General features: G+C 42.9%; 1 protein-coding gene across 9 annotated transcripts in view; it reads left to right on the forward strand.

Moving 5' to 3' along the window:
- Positions 1–20,944, forward strand: part of Ppp2r2b (protein phosphatase 2 regulatory subunit Bbeta) — a 434,540-nt gene extending 413,596 nt beyond the window's left edge. For 8 of the 9 annotated variants that reach the window (XM_058584241.1, XM_058584242.1, XM_058584244.1 and 5 more), the window contains 3 exons: positions 3,575–3,744; positions 17,228–17,319; positions 20,250–20,944. In XM_058584241.1, coding sequence (XP_058440224.1) covers positions 3,575–3,744; positions 17,228–17,319; positions 20,250–20,529 — 542 coding nt within the window. In that variant the 3' untranslated portion in view covers positions 20,530–20,944. Of the gene's footprint in view, positions 1–3,574; positions 3,745–17,227; positions 17,324–20,249 lie in introns of those variants that run through there. The other variant, XM_058584247.1, reaches the window with a different exon arrangement.
- The last annotated feature ends 359 nt before the right edge of the window (positions 20,945–21,303 follow it).

Consider the following 21,303-nt stretch of genomic DNA (forward strand, 5'->3'; position numbering starts at 1 on the left):
CCCCGCGAATCTTTTATTTGTACGTTCTTGATGTATTGTGTAGGCAACACCTTAAACTGGTAAATGATCCCTCAGCATGGTCTTATACCTGGTATGGGCCCAATGGCATCATGATTAAGAATAAAGACTGAAGTCAGTCAGACCTGAGTTCAAAACCCAGCTCTACCTCAATCTAGCTGAGTGTCCCTGGACAGGACACAAAACCTCTATGCCTTCATTGTTCTCACTTCAGAGGTTGTTGCAAGATTTGAGATGAAACATGTAAATCATGGAGCCTTGAATACTATATGCTTCCCATTTACACTAATTACTAACATTGAAGTGCTGTTGCTGAATGAATGCATGGAGTTGACATTAAAACTTGAGTATGGGGCTAGGGTTGTGGCTCAGTGGTAGAGCACTTGCCTAGGATGTGTGAGGCACTGGGTTCAATTCTCAGCACCACATATAAATAAAGGTCCATGGACAACTAAAACAAAAATTAAAAAAAAAAAAAAGATTCGAGTATGTGTACATATATCATGAACTGCAGAGTACCATGCAGGGATGTTACCCGATTCCTGCCCACTGCCAAACTTCAAGCAGGCATACCACAGATATTGGTTGATTGGCCAAAGTTGTCTCCTTCCATTTCACCACCATCTTGTGAGGTATCATTTACAGGCGTCACAATGTTGCTGCACTGACCCTTCCTGATGTTCCAGGTATTTGGAAAACAGATTCTTAGGTAGAAAATTGAAAAGAGATAGGATATATCTATCAGTTTTTTAAACTTTTTTTTAGTTGATGGATCCTTTATTTTATTTACTTATTTATATGTGGTGCTGATAATCAAACCCAGTGCCTTACACATGCTAGGCAAGCACTTTACCACTGAGCCACAACCCCAGCCCCCATATCAATTTTATACACATGTATTTTTCATATATTTATAAAATTTTGTCAATTTGAAAAGCAAATTTGAACTAAAAACAAAAACACTATAAGGATCTCTTGGTAAGTATTATTTCCATCGTTTGAATAGCCCTCAGACTCTCTCTGTACTTCTCAGTGCCAAATTCTCAAGAGTCTTGAAGAATGGAATCTGATTGGCCAACACTAGCAGTATACATTCACGATGAAAGTAGTGACGGGCATTTATTTATTGAGGGCCTGCTGTGTGCCAACATCAGTCTCCCATTTTGCAGCTGGAAAAACTGAAGCTAAGAGGGTAAATGTCCACAGCCAGTAAATGGCAAGAGCTGGAACTGACCGACTCTTGAGCACCGTTTGCCAAGCCTCACGTTTCCTAATGTTTTACTTGGATTATTAAGTCCCCACTTACTAATGAGATTGCTGTGAGTTGAAACTAAGATAAAAATTCTTTTATCCCTATAGTTGAGAATGAGATATCAGCAGAAGCCAGGGGCCTTCACTTATCTTTGACTAAAGCCTAAGAGATAAGGGCACTGATGGAGACACTTGGTTGGAGACTCTAATAAGACCTGCGTTTCTATTTCAGTGGTGTTGTGCTTTGTTTTTAATTCTCAAGTTCAATTCTGATTATCAGGTTTGTTGCTTTCTTCTCTTAAAGTGAAAATTAATAGCAAGGCTTGGAAGGGAACTTATATACACTTGGACTTTCTTCAAGGAATTGATGACTGACTATGAAAGTGCACTGAGCAGGCAGGAAAGAGGAAGCCTTGGAGGCCAAGTTAACCCAGCCACCCGCTGACCAGTGTTCAGTTCAGCATACAATTGTGTTATAAACCCTTATTAGGTTGAACCATATGTAAGGGCCATTTTGCAGGTCAAAAGTAATTGAATACCAGCAAATTTATATGTTTAAATCTAATACATGCTAAGTACCCAGAAGACAGAGATTTCATTAATTTATTTGGTTTGGTTCCAATCAAGCAACAAATGTTCATTGAACATTGTTTGTAAGACTCTGGGTACAAAGATAAATGAAATCAAAATCCTGCCCAAGACTCACATCCTAGTAAAGAAATAAAAACAAATTCATGAGTTGTTAAATAATGTGAAACATGATAATTTTATCGTAAGAAAGAACAGGAGAAAATACTAAATAGATGACCAAATCAAGTATGATAGGGCTTCAGAGAAAACATCATTTAGAGTGAAATCTATGTAGTAGACTAGGTGTATAAATCAAGTAGAACTTGGATCAATGAAATAATCAGGCAATGCATAGAAATGTCAAGATACATTCTGTACAGCCAGTCTCAATCCAAGTTGTTAAAAAAAAAAAAAAAAAGACAGGTACAGTTTGGGAGAGGCTTCCACACCATGATAGAGCCACACTCGTTATCCTGTAAGTAGAAAGCACCTGAAGCTAGTAAGAAAAGCAAGATCCTGGAAATCACACAGAAGATAGCATAGCCACAGTTTACATAGAAGTATACTCAGAGAAGGACCTGGCCCAAGGTCACACAAGTAAATGGCAATCTGACCTTGGCCCAAGGCAATCAGGCAGCAAAGCCCCGCTATTAAAATAAGTCCACATAAAAATATGTCCAAAAGTATTCTGCATACATCATTATTCAGAACAGCTAAAAAGTGGAAACAACCCAAATGTTTATCAACTGATGAAAGAATAAATAAAATATGGTAGAACCAAGCAATGGAATACAACCCAGCCATATAAAGAATGAAGTACAGGGGCTGGGATTATGGCTCAGCAGTAGAGTGCTCGCCTAGCACACGCAGGGCACTGGGTTCGATCCTCAGCACCACATAAAACTAAATGAATGGAATAAAGGTATTGTGTCCAACTACAACCAAAACAATACTAAAAAAAAAAAGAATAAAGTACAGATATATGCTATGACATGAAAATATTACAAGGAGTGAAAAAAGCCAGGCACAAATGACCACATATTCTGTGATCCTATTTATGTGGAATTTTCAGAGTAATAACTAGAAAGTAAGTTCATGTTTGCTTAAGGGCTAAATGAATGGGAAATGTGGAGTAACTGGTAATGGAGATGGAGGATAATTGGGGGGCATCAGGGGTGATGAAGACTTTCTAAATTCAGACTGTGGTGATGGTTACATTAATATATAATGATTCTAACACCCCCTGGATTAGCCAGGCATGGTGGCTCTTAGGAGGATCTTTGAGTCCTACCTGGACAACATAGCAAGACCCCATCTCAAATCAACAACAACAAAAAAAACCTCACTGTATATTTTAAATGCATTTATTTTATGGTATATGAATTTCATCTCAGTAAAGCTGTTAACAAATGTTTAAGCATCTAAGATGATTCCAGGTTTGGGTATGTGCAGTGACCCCCAGAGACCAAATGGGAAAGAGTCAGATACTGGAGCTTGAGAACAGTCAGTGCCAGGTCTGTGCAGGAGACGGGTCCCATGCCAATCCTTCCAAGAGAAAACAAACCAGCCACAGCTTTTTCTGCAGCCAAGGAGCTGCCAGCTCCCTGTTAGCAACTTACTTGTGCTCTGCAGACACCAGTCCTAGACTCTTAACTGGTAACTTTCTGGTTGGCCAGATGCTTTAGAGTTCAGTGATAAGGATGCTGAATTCATTGTGTTTGCTTTGTTTTTGCAGTTTTTGAAGAGCCAGAGGATCCAAGCAACAGATCGTTTTTCTCTGAAATTATCTCTTCAATTTCGGACGTCAAGTTCAGCCACAGTGGGAGGTATATCATGACCAGGGACTATCTGACTGTGAAAGTCTGGGATCTCAACATGGAAAACCGCCCCATCGAGACTTACCAGGTACAGAACATCACCCATGCATAGATCCTTAGAGCAGTCCCTCTGAAGTCAGCCTTTGGAAAGGTTTGCAATGCGGAAGAATAAAAGGCAGTACATAGTGACATGTTTTGGTAAAATGCTACAGGCTGTAGGAGCCACAGGATTTAAATAAGAGTGCACACAGGCTAGAATTAATCCATATAGACTGAAAACTTAACACAGAATGGATGTAGAGATAAAGTGATCAAAACCAGCCTGACCCTGCTCTCATGGGTAACCATCTGGTAAAGCTGGGTGGTGAACAAGGAAATGAATGTGCACTTATGCAAAGGATGGTGCTGGGTCCCTAGGAGCACATAATGGTGGGGGGGCACTAGCCAGGTAAGAAAGGTGAAAAAGTGACCCTACCCTAAGTCTTGACTATCATGACCTCATGGACAAAAGCCTGTTCACCTTGAAAGGTGAACACACTATCAGAAAAATGAGCCTGAAGGAGGTGGTTAGGGCTCCCCCAGGTAGTCTCTGATAATGTAGGTTGCCTTGTTTTGTCTTTGGGATGGGTACAATGGAGAGCCATAAAGGTTTCTACCCAAGAAAGAATACTATATTTATCACAGTGTAGACTAAAGGACAGGATATAATGGTGACAGTAGATAGGCATACTTCTCACCCTGCCATCCTACTTCTTGAATAGGGAGGGAAGAGGAATCAAGAACACTATGTAGAGGGTTTTGGTTTTAGCTTAAGCTCGGGTAGATGGTGTGGAAATACTGATGAAGGGTTTTGCTGAAAAAGACCAGACTTTGAGGCAGAGAAGATCTAAAGAAGCCAATTCCAGGTAAGGCTACAGTGAAAGCAGAGATCAACTGATCTTATTTTAAGATGTCTTGGATTTGATTTTTTAAAAAAGAATAGGTAGATGCTAGACAGACATTTGACTCAGTTTTTTCCTTGACACATAATTCACATATCACAACGTTCACCCTTCCTAAGTGTATGATTCCATGAGTTTTGATACATTCACAGAGCTGTAGAACCCTCACCACTATCTAATTGCAGAAAAAAATTCATCACTGCTCAATATGTTCAAAAGAACATTTTGGTTGTGGAAGGGAGGAGAAACTATAAGGGGGGGACACATGAGTGAAAGGAGAGTGACCAAGATCTCTTTATTGCAGCAATTCAAAAGAGAGAGGGAGGGCAAGAGGGAGTTTTTATAGCCAAAATCTGATTGGATCAGACAGTAGTGTCATCTTCTGCCTTCAGGGGCAGGGGTCAGATGTGGGTTTCTGTTGCACCAGATGGGTGGGGGTCAAGTGTTCAGCCTTGAGGGAAACAGGTGATAAAGGACCAGACTGGGGTGTTTGAGTGGATGGGTTATCCTGCAGCTAACATTCATCCCTTTTTGTTTTTCTAAGTGATGTGGGGGCGGTATGGGACCTACCAGGGCAGCCAGAAATAACATCCAGGGGCTATAGACAGTTATCTCAGAAGGGGCAAAGTCCATAAAGTTTCCTTGAAGCCATAGGTTGTCAATGGCATCAAACCATTTCTGAGTGGAGGAGATCTTTGGTATCAGCCATTGGTCCTGTCGTAGGGACTCTAGGAAGGATCGGAGGTGGCTTGGTAGAATCCAGTAATGTTAAGGATGACAGCCCAATTACAGCCAGTGGAAGGGCAAGCGCCTTGAGAGTGGGTGGTGCCATATTGCTTGGATGTAGAAGCGCCATCTGTGGTTTGAGATAAGAATAATGATTAGTACAAGAAAAGGGTTGGCAAGAAATTTTGAGTTTGGTAGGCATGGTGGAAGTCCAGGACTGACAATTTGGAACAGATGACTTTTTAAGGCGGGAGACGTGGTACCAGGGAGAGTGTTTAAAAGCTTGGTCACCAGTGGGGTAGTAAGTATGAGTGTATGGGGTCCCGTCCAGTGAGGTTCTAGTGATTGAGAATGCAGTTCCTAAAGTTAGACTGCATCACCTAGTTGAAGAGGGTCCGATTCAGTTCCTTGTTGTGCCGGGATTGAGGCAATGGATGGTGTAGGAAGGCACCTGTCTGCATGTTCTCTTAGGAATTTGTGTAGAAGTGTGAGGTAGGACACAAGGGGAGGAGGAGTGATTGGAAAGCTTTGGTTGGTTAAGAAAGGGCACCCATAGAGTTGCTCAAAGGGGCTAAGGCCTGAGGGGGCTCTTGGGGCTGCCTGACTTCAGGTGAGGGACAATGGCAGGAGATTGGGCTAGGACAGCCTGAGTTCAATAGCAAGTTTAGTGAGATGATCCTTGAGAATGCCATTAGGCCTCTCAACCTTACCTGATGATTGGGGTCAATGGGGGATATGGAGCCTCCAAGTGATGTTAAACCTTTAGAGACTAGTTGAACAACCTGAGAAGTAGAGGTGGGAAGTCTGAACCTAGGAATGATCTGCTCATTGAGGATGGAGGTGACAGTGTCAGCAATTTCCCTGGATGTAGGGAAGGTATCTATCCAATCAATCTTCGCCTGGCTGGTGGCTCCTCATCTGATGCATGGGGAGTTTAGGTTTGATGGTCTCTTGTGGGGATACAGTAGAGCAGTCAGAACGAGCAGAGCGGACCTTCTGGAGAGTAGTTCTCATTCCTAGGAAATGAAAGAGAGGTTGTAAAAACTGGAAAAGGGGTTAGAGAGGGTTTTAGATGGGGGCAGAGTCTCTGGAGGAGTTGGTCATGAGTCATAGGTCTCCATCTTGGGCATCAGGAACTGGTAGTCTTGAAGTAGTTGATTGACTGACTGGTTGGTGAATCTGATCTTGCAGGAATTTCTGTAATCAATTTAACAGATACAGGACTAATAGGGGTCATACTTGACTAAACATTCCCCATGGAGACTGTTGACCTAATTGCTGTCTCCTCTTTCTCGCTGTTCTTGTCCTTCATTACCTCCAGGAATGACTGTTTTGGTTTAACAGGGTGTGGTAGATGTTAAAGATCAAGCTGGTCAAAATTGACTTTGTTTCTATCTATTGTTAGGGGTCATTCAAGAGCAGCTTCTTAGTTCTGCTAGTGCCATTTGCGCTAGGATGGGGTCCAGCCTTGCTTCATGTGGCTTCCCTTGGAAGCATCAGGGATGTCTCCTTTTTCCAATGACCCTCCTATTCACAGCAAGTGCGCTTATTGGCTTTTTATTCTCCAATGGTCTCATTAATGTCCCTGATCAGGAGGTTATGTGTCCCAGAGTTGCAAAGCTCTGTAGAGAAGTCCCTGTTCCCTGGATTCAGACTGACTCAGAGGGCAAGAGCCAAATATTGGTTTTCTTGGCCCTTTTAAGTCTTGATATTAAACATCTAACAAGTCAGTCTCACCAGTCTTAATTTAAGAGTACTGTGCTTTAGCTGAAGTCTGGCCTACTTTAGAGTCATTCTGATATGTAGTAAGATGGGAGGCAGAGCCTTATCTCAGGTAAGGCAGGGCTCTTAATAAATCTTAGGTAGTGTTCTAGTATTGAAGCTGATCTTTGTTTTTAAATATTTTATAAAGTTTACATATTGTTGTTTGAGGTCACATGAATACTAGCTAACACAATATATTACATTTAAATTATACCCCAGTGTATAGAATATTATTGATAACAGGTCCAGTTATAGAACATTAAATGATATAAATAAATCTCCAATGTTATAAGCCTAAAATTACCATGCAACTTTAGTTTGGAGAACAGCAGCTTGATGTGTTTTTTTTTTTTAAAGCTTCTATCTTAATTACTTATATACCTGGAAAATATGAACACATTTAATATATAAAGAAGAGTAATAGTACCACAATTATATTGATGTTTTTATATTAATCAAGTTTAGCTCTTAAATAACATTACAATATTGCAAAATAACAGTTGTTAACCATAGTTGTATAATCCTTAATTCCTTCAAGATTACTTGCTCAAAACTCACATATATAACCAACTTACACACCTTCTTTAAACCCTCTTATTTACTTAATCACATAGAGTCCCTTATCCAGAAACAACTTTTCCTTCTATTAAATCCATACTTAGAACCTTCTAATTTTTCTTTCCCATCTGTTAATTCTTTCTTTATTCATACTTTGAAACAATCCTTGTAAATTTCTGAATTTAGGCAAATTTTAATAAGAGATATTTTGTTGTTTTCAGTATACAATCACATTTGTTTACCATTTCATGAAAACATATACCGTATTTAAGTATATAGAATCATACTGTTGTAGGGACAGACAGGGCAGTGAAGATAGGGAAACAGTTTTATTTGTTTGCAGCCAGGTTCAGAGGGCACAGCTTCTGCTGTAATCAATCAATCCCCTGAACCTCAAGTTCAGGTAGTTTCAGAATTTTATATCCAGCATATAAGGGGAGAGGCGCAAAAGTTTTTTGTTGTTGTTCTGGGCAAGTTAACCCTTCAAAGACACCTGAGGAGAGCTTTTTCTTCTCTTTCTTTCCTCTCTCTGCCAGCTGTACCATGGAGCCCAGTTGGTAACTTCTCTATCTTAGAAATGTAGCCATCTCTGTGAATCCCCTGCTCAAGGCCAGAGGCCTTGTTTACATACTTTTGTGAAAAACTAGTAAGGGGGTGTCCCTTACCTGGAGTGCTAATTTTTTTCCAGCCAGGGGCCAAGTAAAACAGGGCAACAAGAAAAGAGGAAGTTTATCTACATTGAACTATTTGTAGAGACTCTTTTGCTGACAGTCCTAAAACCAGCCATGGTGAATATTGCTGGAGAAGGTCAGTTAAGACTTTTCTGTGGGCCTGGGTAGGAAGGGGGAAGGCGGGGCTGAGAGCAGCTCTGGTGGATCTGAGAAGGAGGGAGGGAGGGAGATATAAAAGAATAGTGGAAAAGGGGTTTGGGATTTTCCCTAGCAAGGAAAACTTGAGCAGTAGAACAAGTAGAGCAGAGGGGAGGACAGGAGCAAATATCCTAAAAAGCCTGTAAGAGACAATTCTTAATAACCTGTTTTTAGTGATGACAAAGAAACCTTAAAGGCCATTTTCACCAGATCTCTGATAGGGGTCTGAGGGCTCTCCTCAGCTAGTTTGAGCTTTGTGTTAGCTGGTAAGAGGGCCTGGTGGGACCCGGTGTAGGCACTGTCAGAAGAGTGAGTGGATGGAGGGATACCTTCTAGTACCTGCTACCTCAGCAAGGGGGCAACGGTTTAAGGAAGGGCTGTGGTTTGGGTTTTTGGTCTAGTAATTGAAGGGGAGAAAGCAGGTTATGGAGGCGGGGGAGACGGTGGAGGGGCAGAAGATTGAGGCTGAGGACGTATTTGAGCTGGGCGATAGGGTGGAGGTTCATCAGCAGGGTCAAAAGTTGTGGATGAGTCTGGAGAAGGTTGGGGATCGGTGGCTGGGGGCGTTGGTTTGTAACCTAGAAAAATTTGCAGAGGTCTGCAAGAGGTGCAGAGAGGAGAATTGGATCGGAGCAAGAAGAAAGCTTGGACCTAGGGGAGTTTACCCATTTTTTCAAATGATCACAGTGATTGTAAAGATCCCTTAGAATGGAGGGATCCAGAGACCCAAAAGGGGGCCATTTGCTTTGGTTATCTAGGGGATAAGTGGGCCAATCCTTGGTGTTATATTTGTTCAATTTTTAGGGTTTGATGTCTGGTGTCAAGGACAGGGTTTTGAGGTTATCTAAGAGGCATTGTAAGGGAGAGTGACCAGCAGAGAGGACGCATTACCCATGTTGCAAAAGTGTAGTATGAGGGAAGGGAGCGCAAAGGTAATATAGGGGAGAAGAAGGAAACAGATTATTGGCAAAGGGGTGTCCCCGCTAGAGCCAAAAATCAGGAGTGGCAGGTTCAAGTTGCAGAGATTGGTCATCAACGAATCCTGACAGTCGAGGCTCCTGTCCTGGACGGGGCCAGAGCCGTGGGAGACCTTAGCCAAGCCTTTTTCAGGACCCCTGCTGGAGAGGCCAGAGACTCCCAGGGCCAGAAAGAGGGGTGGGGGAGAGAGAGGAAGGGGATGTAAGCATAGTTCTAGCGGCAGAGTCTTAAAGGTGAGAGGACTTTATGAGAACCACCCTGACCGTGAAGGTCTGGGTGGGGTGTGATTTTCTGTTATGTGTTCCCAGAGGTTACACAGTCCTTTAAGGGTGACCTATAAAGCCTATGCTGGGGAAAGGAAATAATTGTGAACCCAAGAGTCAAATCTACCCGAGAAAGAAGTCCCCGAGGGTCACCGTGACCTTAAAGGCTGTGGTGGGGTGCTTTCCTCCCCGCAGGTGGGCAAAGAGGTTTGCCGGACCATCAACGGTCAAATCCTCCTGACACCACCATTGGGTTTAGGACTCCAGGAAGGGGAGGGTAGTTCTGGACTTCCAGTGAGTGGCACTTCCAAAGGAAGAGGGACCCAAAAGTGGGTTTTAACCCTCTTCCCAGGTTTTGGAACCAATGAAAGGAAAGCGACCAAGAGATCTTTATTGCAGCAGTGCAAAAGAGGAGAAAGAGTAAGAGGGAGAGTGAAAGCAAGAGCGAGGGGCCCGGCAGGAGGGAGTTTTTATAGCCAGAATCTGATGGGGTCTCTGGGTCTGCAAGCTGCCTTGTTGGCGTACAGTGATTGGGTCACACAGACGGGTCAGATGTGGGTTTTCATTGCACCAGATGGGCGGGGGTCGAGTGTTCAGACTTGACGCAAACAGGTGATGAAGGACCAGATAGAGGGAGGTTTGAGTACGTGGGTTATCCTGCAGCTAACATTCATCTAGCCTGCCCTGCACCTAATAATGAGGAGACAGGAAGAGTCATTATAAAGTTACTACAGTAAGCTGGCCAGAGGTGATAGTAGCTTGGATGAAATTGTTAGCAATGAAGATGACCAGATTCTGGACACTTCCAAGGCAACACCATTAAGATCTGAGGACAAATTTGATGTGTGACGTAAGAGGGAAAGAAGTATCCAGGATTATTCCAAGGTTTTTGTCTGGAGCAATCAGAAAAGTAGAGTTACCATTTTAATTAGATGAGAAAAATCAAGAGTTTGAGATGGGACCAGATCTATCCATCCAGACTCAATGTTGAGCTGTCTTCTTGCCATCTATGGTTGGATGTTTAATTGGATTAATAGGTCCTAAGACAAATCTGACACTGAATGCCTAGAGGGTCATAAAGCCATAGGGCTGGAAGAGTTCTCCCAGGCAATGTGTATAATTAGAGATCAGGAACTGTGCCCTCGGGCCTCCAGGTTGAGACTAGGAAGATGATTTGGCAAGGGAGGTTGGGGAAAAGTGGCCCTTGAGGAAAATCGAGAGGAGTATCCAGCAAGCCAAGTGAAAGCAATCCCAAGGTGGACTGCCAACTGCTATTGCTACACTAACTACAGAAGGACTTGGCCATTCAATTTAATAAAGTGAAAATGACCAGTGGCCCTCATGGAAGAGTGAGGTGTGAAGGGTGAAGAGAGGGTGTGAACTTAAGAGGATAGACAGCTCTTTCAAGAGCACTAGCTGGAATGGGGTGCAGGCTGATAGAAGTTACAGGATGCTTCAGGCTAAGGGGAATAAGCCAGGAGAGAGAGAGAATTTAATGGAAGTGAAGGAGTCCATTGCAAAACTGGCCTCAGATGAGAGGATGGACAGTTCACCTGTGAAAGAAAGGAGAGCAGTGTATGTAGCTCCAGATGCAATAGGTTTATAAATTTTGTGATGGGAACATGTAGATATTCTCTTATCTAAAAGCAAGGTCACCAGCTAAATGAGAAAAGTTTGAAATATTCATCTAAGAAAAGGGAGTGGTTTAGGTTTGCTCAAAGATCCACTTGAGGTGTCTATTAAAATAAACTAACCCCTATAAGTATTTCTTCACAGCCACATTCACCTGCTTGGTGCAGGCAAGAAAAGGGCAGATTTTGTTAAATCTAACTGATGGGGTTTCGCCTTATAATATAGTGGAGAAAGGGAAGTTTGTTAAACATGCCTATTAGAGAACACAATCATAATGATGGACTGCCAAATCTAAGGTTGATACTAGAGAGAAAGAACTAAAAGATAGGAAGTAGCAGTGGCATGAGATTTGCTCAAGGGATGACAAGATTCGTTCTATCACCAAGGAAGCAGAGGACAGAATTCATTGAATATGAGACTAAACTAAGACCAGCGAGTCTGAATTACTAAGATAGATGGCAGGAATAGTGATGGAGGTCCTGAGTTACTTGGAGGAGGACTAGAGAACTTTAAGAAGAATGGATGACAGGAAGTTTAGCCTGGGTGACTTGAAAGTAGCCAAGAATTGGAGATAGGCAGGAACAAGTGTCGGGAGCAGCAAGGAGCCCATACCCAGCCACCCTGGAGTGTCCTCAAGAGAAGCAATGACCTCAGGGGAGAGCCAGATTTCAATCAGGAATGAAGGAAAAGTTCAGAGAGGACGATGAGGACTAAGATCCAGAGGGCAGCTAGAATTCAAGACCACCTATGTGGACTAGATAATTTTGTTATCCCTGTGGTTCTAAAAGATCCCCTGTACCTGCATCTTACTGTCCCGAGTCCAGACCTCAAGGCTCTACATCACCTCCCTGTCACAGCCTTTTGTTTTTAGCCCAGGGGAAGGGTCAATAGTAGAGTCCTCTTATAGCTGCGTAAGACAAACTATATGGTGCTAGAACCCTCAGTACAAAGGAGAGGGCACTGGAGCCTGGTTTGGGGTGGTATTCGTAGTGAGGCAGCCTGCTGGAGAGCTTTTGAGAAAAGAGATTCCGGACCCAGGGTGGCAAAAGCAATTAGTACCTTTATTTTAGGAGAAGGCTTTTAGAACAAAGCTAGTTTGCGAACAGAGTTAGCAGGCTGTGATGTGAAGTAATCAGCATTTAAAGTCCCTGGTTCTGAAGCCGTGTTGAGCTGATAAGCTTGGAAACATCTTTGCAGAAAACCAAGAAATAGGTATCATAGCACATGGCTTGCAACATCTTAACTCAGAATGGTATGTCTCAAAGTGAGTTAACTGAGTTCATGTTATATCAAAGATGAACAGTAAAAAACAGGTCAGGGGAAGGAGATTGACCAGGTTATGTTAGATGCATGTATGAATATAGCATAATGAATCCCACTATTGTGTACAATTATGTTGCACCCACTAAAAAAAAGATGTAAAAACTGCTTCAGTGAGTTTCTAGAACAGTGTTGAAAAAGATAGGAAGCCAGGCGTGGTAGCACACACCTGTAATCCCAGCAGCTCAGGAGGCTGAGGCAAGAAGATCATGAGTTCAAAGCCAGGCTCAGCAAAATTGAGGTGCTGAACAACCCTGTCTCTAAATACAAAAATGGGGATGTGGTTCAGTGTCTGAGTGTCCCTGAGTTCAATCCCAGTACCAGGAAAAGAAGAAAGATTGGGAGAAACAGGGAAAGACCTGGCCCTGAGCAGGAAGACTGGTAATGCTCTCACTGTGTACTTTATACATGCATTAATAGAGCTCAAGCATGTTTCCACCAATAAGCTGTCAACTGAAGTATGATTAAGTTTAGGACAGGGTTTGGCAAACTGGCTTGTGAGCCAAATCCAACCCCGCCAATAATATTTGAAACAGCCACAATTGTTTACAGTTTTGTGGCTAGTATCATGCCACACGGCCCTTAAAGCCTAAGTTAAGTATCCCTAATTCAAAATGCACCAACATGTCAAAAATGGAAAAACCCCATATCTGGTCTCATGTACCAAACTGTCATGCACAAAATTACCTTCAGGCTATGTGTATTAGGTGTATGTAAATGAATTCTAATTGGGTCCTATCCCTAAGAAACTTTACTATGTACATGCAAATATTCCAAACGCTAAAACACTTCTGATCACAAGCATTTTATAGATATGCATCTATCATATATACATTTTAGTTATACTTGGACACAATACCTTTATTTACTTATTTTTCAGTGTGGTGCTGAGGATTGACCCTAGCACCTCCCACGTGCTAGGCAAGTGCTCTACCACTGAGCCACAACCCCAGCACCCCCAAGCATTTTGGATAAGGGATACTCAACTTGCAGCCGGCACTTCACTGAAAACTGTGGGAGCCTGTATTCAATCTGCTCACTAGGCACAAGAATAAAGAACTTACCCGGAGGGTGGGAGCTTCAGCCAACCTTCAGGAAGCCCAAACAAACAGTAATAGGAACATGAAGAAAGAAGCATTAGATTGTAGGGGTTTTTAGTTTTCTTGCTAGGCTCTAGATGTTTCTCATGTATCTTATTTTCTTTTCTGGTGGAGAAAGATCCTCTGATTTGCTTAATATGAATTTTTTAAACAACATACCTTCTTCATAGCTGTTCTTTAAGTGCTCTAACTGGAGGCAGGCAGGAGTTCTCCAGACTTTATATGCTGTGGAAGAAAAATAATGGTTCAGATTAGATTTTACCTTGAAATAATTCTTGAAAGATAGAAGTTAGGAAGTCTTTATAGAGTTCTCAGCAGTGTGGTTCCTACTAATGGGCCCACACTTCCAAAGCAGGTATTTTTTTTTTTTAACACTTACTACTCTTCCGTGGTGTTATGACAAAAAGCCAAAGGAAATGGTAAGAGGTCTGGAAAGGTTTACAAGGAGGGCAAATCTTTTAAAGACACTACTAGCCTATCTCTACACTTTGACTACTCTGCCCCCTGAAGGAGGTGGGTTAATTTGCAGGAGGGATACCTCAAAAGGACAGGACTCAAGCCTTGCATTCCCCCAAAGCATCTAGCACTGCCAGAAACCCTGGTGCAGATGGACTCACTTGTCACCATAACACTGAAGCTGTTGCCCTGATGTAGCCTGGAATTGTTTGAGAATGAGACAGTGAAGGGAGAGCAATTAATTGGTAGGGTTAGAACTACTTACACTGGCCAAATAACTCAGAGAGCTTGTCAAATACCCAAAACAACTAATGGAACGCAGGATGAGTTTGACCTCATTCCTTTGCCGAGACTAAACACACAATGGAGCCTCCAGGCTCAGCGTCCCACAGAACTCTTGGGGTCAAGAGACAAGGAAAAAAAGACTGAGTCATCACTCTGGAGCTAAACAATGACCTTGATATCCTTCTGCCTCCTCCCAATTCTGCCCCCCCCACCCTTGACTTCATTACTGTGGCTCCTTCTAGGACTCAGACCCCCACATAAGGTTAGGTTGATGAGACAGGGAAAGCAGGAGGCAGATTGCTATGGTAGTTCAGAGATGTGCAATTCAGAACCCAAATACAAGGTCCAGTTGCCATTCTGTCATTTTCTCTCCTGTGTGATCTTGGACAAATAATATTTCATCCCTGTGCTTCATGTTCCATGAAAGTAAAGAGAATAATTCTATATCAGAAGAGGGTTTTAGAGACAAAAAGAGGGTTGTTTTTTTTTTTTTTTTTAATAAATGAAGTACTTGGGCAAAAACAACCAGTTAGCATATTGCGTCTACCTGTTATTACTACGACTTGCTGCTCATGTTCAGGAAAATCACTCTAAAAATGAGCTCAAGTTATCACCCTCTGAGCCCTATTCATCTGCCTATTTGCCTCAACATCCAAGTTGATGGGTGTAACTGGAGGAAAGTACCCAACTGTGCTGACCAGTCTCATCTGAAATTCACATTCCACAACTTCAGGTGCCCCTGTGCCTTCCAGAAGTCCTACAGTGTCACACCTGTGCTCAGTCTCAGATGATAACTGTGCTAATGCTTTCACCTCAGGAGAACACTACATCTTTCCCCTCATCTCTACCCAACAGCTCCAGATTATGCCGCTCAGGAATGATCGTGGAGCTTCCATCCTTCCACTCGTTCAGAACAGCCTGGCGCCATCTTTTTTTTTTTTTTTTTTTTTTTATTGTTGGCTGTTCAAAACATTACATAGTTCTTGATATATCATATTTCACACTTTGATTCAAGTGGGTTATGAGCTCCCATTTTTACCCCATATACAGATTGCAGAATCACATCAGTTACACATCCATTGATTTACATATTGCCATACTAGTGTCTGTTGTGTTCTGCTGCCTTTCCTATCCTCTACTATCCCCCCTCCCCTCCCCTCTCTCTGCCCCCTCTACTGACATTCATTTGTCCCCCTTGTATTATTTTTCCCTTTCCCCTCACTTCCTCTTGTATGTACTTTTGTATAACTCTGAGGGTCTCCTTCCATTTCCATGCAATTTCCCTTCTCTCTCCCTTTCCCTCCCACCTCTCATCCCTGTTTAATGTTAATCTTCTTCTCATGCTCTTCGACCCTACTCTGTTCTTAGTTACTCTCCTTATATCAAAGAAGACATTTGGCATTTGTTTTTTAGGGATTGGCTAGCTTCACTTAGCATAATCTGCTCTAATGCCATCCATTTCCCTGTAAATTCTATGATTTTGTCATTTTTTAATGCAGAGTAATACTCCATTGTGTATAAATGCCACATTTTTTTTATCCATTCATCTATTGAAGGGCATCTAGGTTGGTTCCACAGTCTTGCTATTGTGAATTGTGCTGCTATGAACATCGATGTAGCAGTGTCCCTGTAGCATGCTCTTTTTAGGTCTTTAGGGAATAGACCGAGAAGGGGAATAGCTGGGTCAAATGGTGGCTCCATTCCCAGCTTTCCAAGAAATCTCCATACTGCTTTCCAAATTGGCTGCACCAATTTGCAGTCCCACCAGCAATGTACAAGTGTACCCTTTTCCCCACATCCTCGCCAGCACTTGTTGTTGTTTGACTTCATAATGGCTGATGGCGCCATCTTTGACTCCCGATTCTCTCACCACACCTGAGTTAACCCAAATCCTATCAGCTTTCCTTCTAACCCCATATAGAATTTAACCACTTCCTACCAATACGTTCCCTGGTCCAAGCCATCACCTGTCACAGCCAGGTCCTTTCACCCTTACCTCTGTATTACCACATAAGCTCAGTGATCCATTCTGTGATGTCTCTTCACCTCGCTCAGACTTCAGGCCATCTGCTTACTTGCCAACCTCGGCCTCTGGTCCTTTCCATATGCTGTTCTCTATGCTTCTAGAAAGCCCTTCCCCACAAGCTTCTGTTCCAATACTGTCAAGTTAAGCCTTGACTACTCACCCTACAGAAAAAAATACCCTTCTCTATGTTCTTTTGTGCTACAATTTTAGCCCCACTTAAACCATCTTAGGTATTTACTTGGTTGTACAGTCTTGCCCCCAACGTTGGGCTGCAGTCACCATGAGGGTATTTCATTTACTGCTATATCCCAGGCCCACAGCAAAGAGTCAATAAAAATTTGTTGAACAAAAGCCTGGATGAAGGGTGTCCTCCAACGTCCATGAACAAAGCAGCTTAGAAAATGGGACTCGCTGGGCCCTGATCTATCCCACTTTCTACACAAACCAGCTGTTTCATCCACACTGGCCACCTGAGGAGCTCACAAACCCACCCTAACATCCCACAGTCAGGAAGGGCCAAGCCTGATCAGATCCAGGGCCATCTGATTCGAGGCACAGGTAGAGAGAGGACAAATGGCTCATGTCAGAAGGGGCAGTGTTCACAGGGACACTCACCTTTTACGATGATGGCTGACTTTGGTGTCTCCTCTCAGGTTCATGACTACCTCCGCAGCAAGTTGTGCTCCCTCTACGAAAACGACTGCATTTTTGATAAATTCGAGTGTGTGTGGAATGGGTCAGACAGGTAAGAGAGGAGGCTCTTGGAAATTAATCCTAAGTGGGGTGAAGCCAAATGGGGGTCAAAATTGGGCCTCAGGGTCCAGCTAGGATGCATTCTGTGGGTCACTGGATGGACCCTGAGATCAGGCCTGCAAAGGAAGGAGACCCAGGGTCCTTTTGGGGACTGACTCAGGTGACAATTCAAGAAAGTCCTGTCTTTGACACACCAGACACTCCCAGAGCTGGGTCAACATGCCTAACAAAGACCACAAAGAATTCAACAGCAAATCCCAGCCTGAATAGTTCCAAGTACTACCAAATGAGCTTTCTAGATCAAAAACTCTCCAAGCTGCTAGTATGGACCTGACCGGAGGCCCTGGTGGTTCATTAGCTGATTCTCCTCAAGCTCATTTATCACATTCCCTCCAAGTGATTTATTACTGTTTTAAGGCCTTTGATTTCACCAATACTTCATATTACCTCCCAATAGTTCATTTTTAGTTTGACAGATACAGATGAGTCTCCAGCTTCCATGAGAACTAGATGCAGGCAACTGGGGGCTGGCTTAGTTCCCTGATGAAGGTGGCACTGGTAATAGTGTTTGGCAGCACGGGAATCCTTCATGGCAAGACACTCGAGCATTAAGCTTTAGAGAGCACAAGCCGCCTCTCTCGATTGTTCTTTAGCTTTCTTTGCCACTGACCCAAAATGAACCCCCTGCTTAGCAGGTCGAAAAGGAGTCACCACGTAGCAAAGGACTCCAGTCAGTCCAGTTAATACAGGCCAGAGAGCAAAGCAACTGTGACATGTGAACAAAAGCCCCCCAGGGCAGAGAAGCCAGCCCTGTTATTTTCCTGTATTTATTCATAATAAGATATTAACAATATCTTCTAATAATCATTCCACGATTTTCCCCCTATCTTAGGCTAGCTTCAACAACAACACTTATTAAGCACCTACTACTGGGCACTTTCCCACACACCATTTAATTCCAACCACAGTCCAACAAGGTTGCTTTCATTGTCCCCATTTTACAACTGCAGAAACTGAGGCTTGATGACATAAAGAGTAGCCTGCCCAACCTCACAAACTAGTACATGGTAAATACCAAAGAAGTTTTGAATTTGAATCCTAAAAATAACATCTCCTCTGTAACATCACAACTAGGAAATTTTGTTTTGGGTCCAAATAAGATTAAGACATTTTCCAAAGACTTTCTCTGACTTGTCTAAAAACCAGCCAGGTCATGATGGGGGACATGAACATCAATGCCCAAGACGCAGTGAGCCCAAGTGGCTGAGGGCTTACACCCTGGAGACCAGTGCACATGCAAGTTTGAGGCCTGACCCTGTCACCTACTAGGACTGTGACTGTGCAAATTACTTACCTCTCCACATCTCCCTTTCATGGGCTCATGGAAGTTGAAATGAGATGGTGGAGGTAGAGCCCCAGCACCCTGTGTGACAAGGTCACCGCAGTTCACTCTAGCACAGAGAGAAACCATTCATAGCGTCAGTTTCTTAGACCAGAAGAAGAAAATCCAACCTTTAATTTGCACAGCTGACAAAGTACACCCCACCTTGCTGTGGCTAGTCTTGTTAGCTTTTCCTTTCACCTCTGTGACACTGCTCAAATCATGCAAAAAAGAGATGAGGCTGGGCTCTCCTCCCAGTCCTGAAGCAAGTTCTCACCAGCCTCTCGGGTACCACCCCTCACATACTGAATGCTAGTCCAACAGGTTTTCAAATGTTTCTTTGGGTCTTCATTTGATGTATTGACTCTAATTTCCCTGTGCTAAAAACAATTGGAGCAGAATTTAAAGAGTCCAACTTTCCCAACTCCCCAGTTGTGAGAAAATTGTCGAACCCAGTAGACTTGGGCCAATTCTGTTTGAGCACTTGCAGTCTCTTCCTGGCCTGTTGCCCTGTCTAAAAAGTCACCATTTAATATTCTACACCTTGCTACTGGAAGACTGTAGGGACTCACTGCTCTTCTGGTCAATTGTAGATGTCCCCAAGAATGGAAAACACTTGTAAAAATGTAGAAACCCCCTGACCAGCTGTTCTAAATTTTTTTTTTTTTTTTTTTTGGTGCTGAGGATCAAACCCGGGTCCCACCCGTGGTAGGCGAGCACTCTACTGCTGAGCCACAATCCCAGCCAGCCCCCTAAAATCTTATTTGTCCATTCCAAATCCTTTTAAAACTTATTTACTCTCTTCCTGAATAAGACCACAATGACATCCATTTTATAGGCAATATTTCTAAAAAGGTTGAATTAAGATCTGGTTCACAGAAGCGGTTAGGCCACCCTGTAATCATGGTGCTGTCTCTCAGCATTTTTCTTACCAGGTAGACGTAATGAAGCCCTACAGGTCAAACAGTCTGAGGAATACTCCAACAGCAGCTGTTCTTTAAATAAGTACAATTTGTTGTTTTCAAAAGTGTTTCTACTTACACGACCCCACTTGAGTCTCCTAATCCTGATAGGAGAGAAGTAGGGCTCAGATCATAATAACTAGACTCATTTAGGTAGACCAAAGAATCAAAAGGAATCTATAGAACAAAAGTAAATAACAAGAAGGGTTATCACCATTAGTAATTCAAAAGGAAGTCCATGGTCACACAATTAAGATTTTTCTTTTTTTTGCCGGACATGGTGGTACATACCTGTAATTCCAGTGGCTCAGGAAGCCAAGGGAGGAGGATCATAAGTTCAAAGCCAGTCTCAGCAACTCAGTGAGGTCCTGTCTCTAAATACAAAACAGGACTGGGGATGTGGCTCAGTGGTCGAGTGCCCCCGAGTTCAATCCCTGGTACCAAAGAAAAAGAAAAAGGTCCTTCCCCCCCACATCTTTAATAAAACCTATAGTGCCATAAGCTGGTTATGATGCAGTATCATTTGCTTACTTTCACTGTAACACCCAGTCATCCCCCCCTTTCCTCTCTATCTTGCAGTGTCATCATGACAGGCTCCTACAACAACTTCTTCAGGATGTTTGACCGCAACACCAAGCGTGATGTGACCCTTGAGGCCTCGAGGGAAAACAGCAAACCTCGGGCTATACTCAAGCCCAGAAAAGTGTGCGTGGGGGGAAAGCGGAGAAAAGACGAGATCAGTGTCGACAGTCTGGACTTTAGCAAAAAGATCTTGCATACAGCTTGGCATCCTTCAGAAAATATTATAGCAGTGGCGGCTACAAATAACCTATATATATTCCAGGACAAGGTTAACTAGGTGGACAGGTTATTACTTAATCTCACATACTGAATACTAGTCCAACAAGTTTTTAAATGTTTCTTTGGGTCTTCATTTGATGCATTGACTTTAATTTCCCTGTGCTTAAAAACAATTGGAATAGAATTTTAAAAAGAGTCCAACTTTCCCAACTCCCCAGTTCTGAGAAACTTGTCAAACCCAATAGACTTGGGGCCACTTCTATTTAGAGTTGAGAGCTGCCAGCTAACAGTAATTCTTCCATAGTTGACTTGAATTCTGATGCTTTTATTGCCCAGTTTTCTCTGGTGGGTCCAGTGTTTTGTTTCTAGGTGTCTGCTGCGATAAAATGAGGTTGTCTGTAGTATTTAAGGAAAAAAAGAGAAGTTTTTTTTTTTAATTAAGCAATTCCATTTGATTGAAAAAAAAAAATAAAACACCGTTTACTCTTAGAGACACTCTCTTTATTTTGTGCAAAAGTCAGAACTGGTCAGAATCTCCTCTTCCCTTCCATCAGCTTCTTTTTTTAACAGTTTCCTTTGCACCAGAGATTTATTTCACAAGGCTGAGAAGAGGATGCAGAATGAGAAGGGCAGGGACACTGCACCACCTCTTTTTCTAAGCGCCATAGAAACAGCCCGAGAATCCAACCAGGAAACCCCGTGAATGCTGCGGGGCACAAAAAGAACACTTTCTACACAGCGCTCTCAGAGTTGGCTTGGCAAGGCCGTGCGGGGCCCGATCCAGCTGCTGCTTTGTGTCTCTTCCTTTTTGTCCTTTCCAGTGACTCTACAG

Source organism: Marmota monax, unplaced genomic scaffold (genome assembly GCF_021218885.2).
Source record: "Marmota monax isolate L192 unplaced genomic scaffold, Marmota_monax_Labrador192_F-V1.1 WCK01_AAM20220418_F8-fsc00006, whole genome shotgun sequence".
Lineage (NCBI taxonomy): Eukaryota > Metazoa > Chordata > Mammalia > Rodentia > Sciuridae > Marmota > Marmota monax.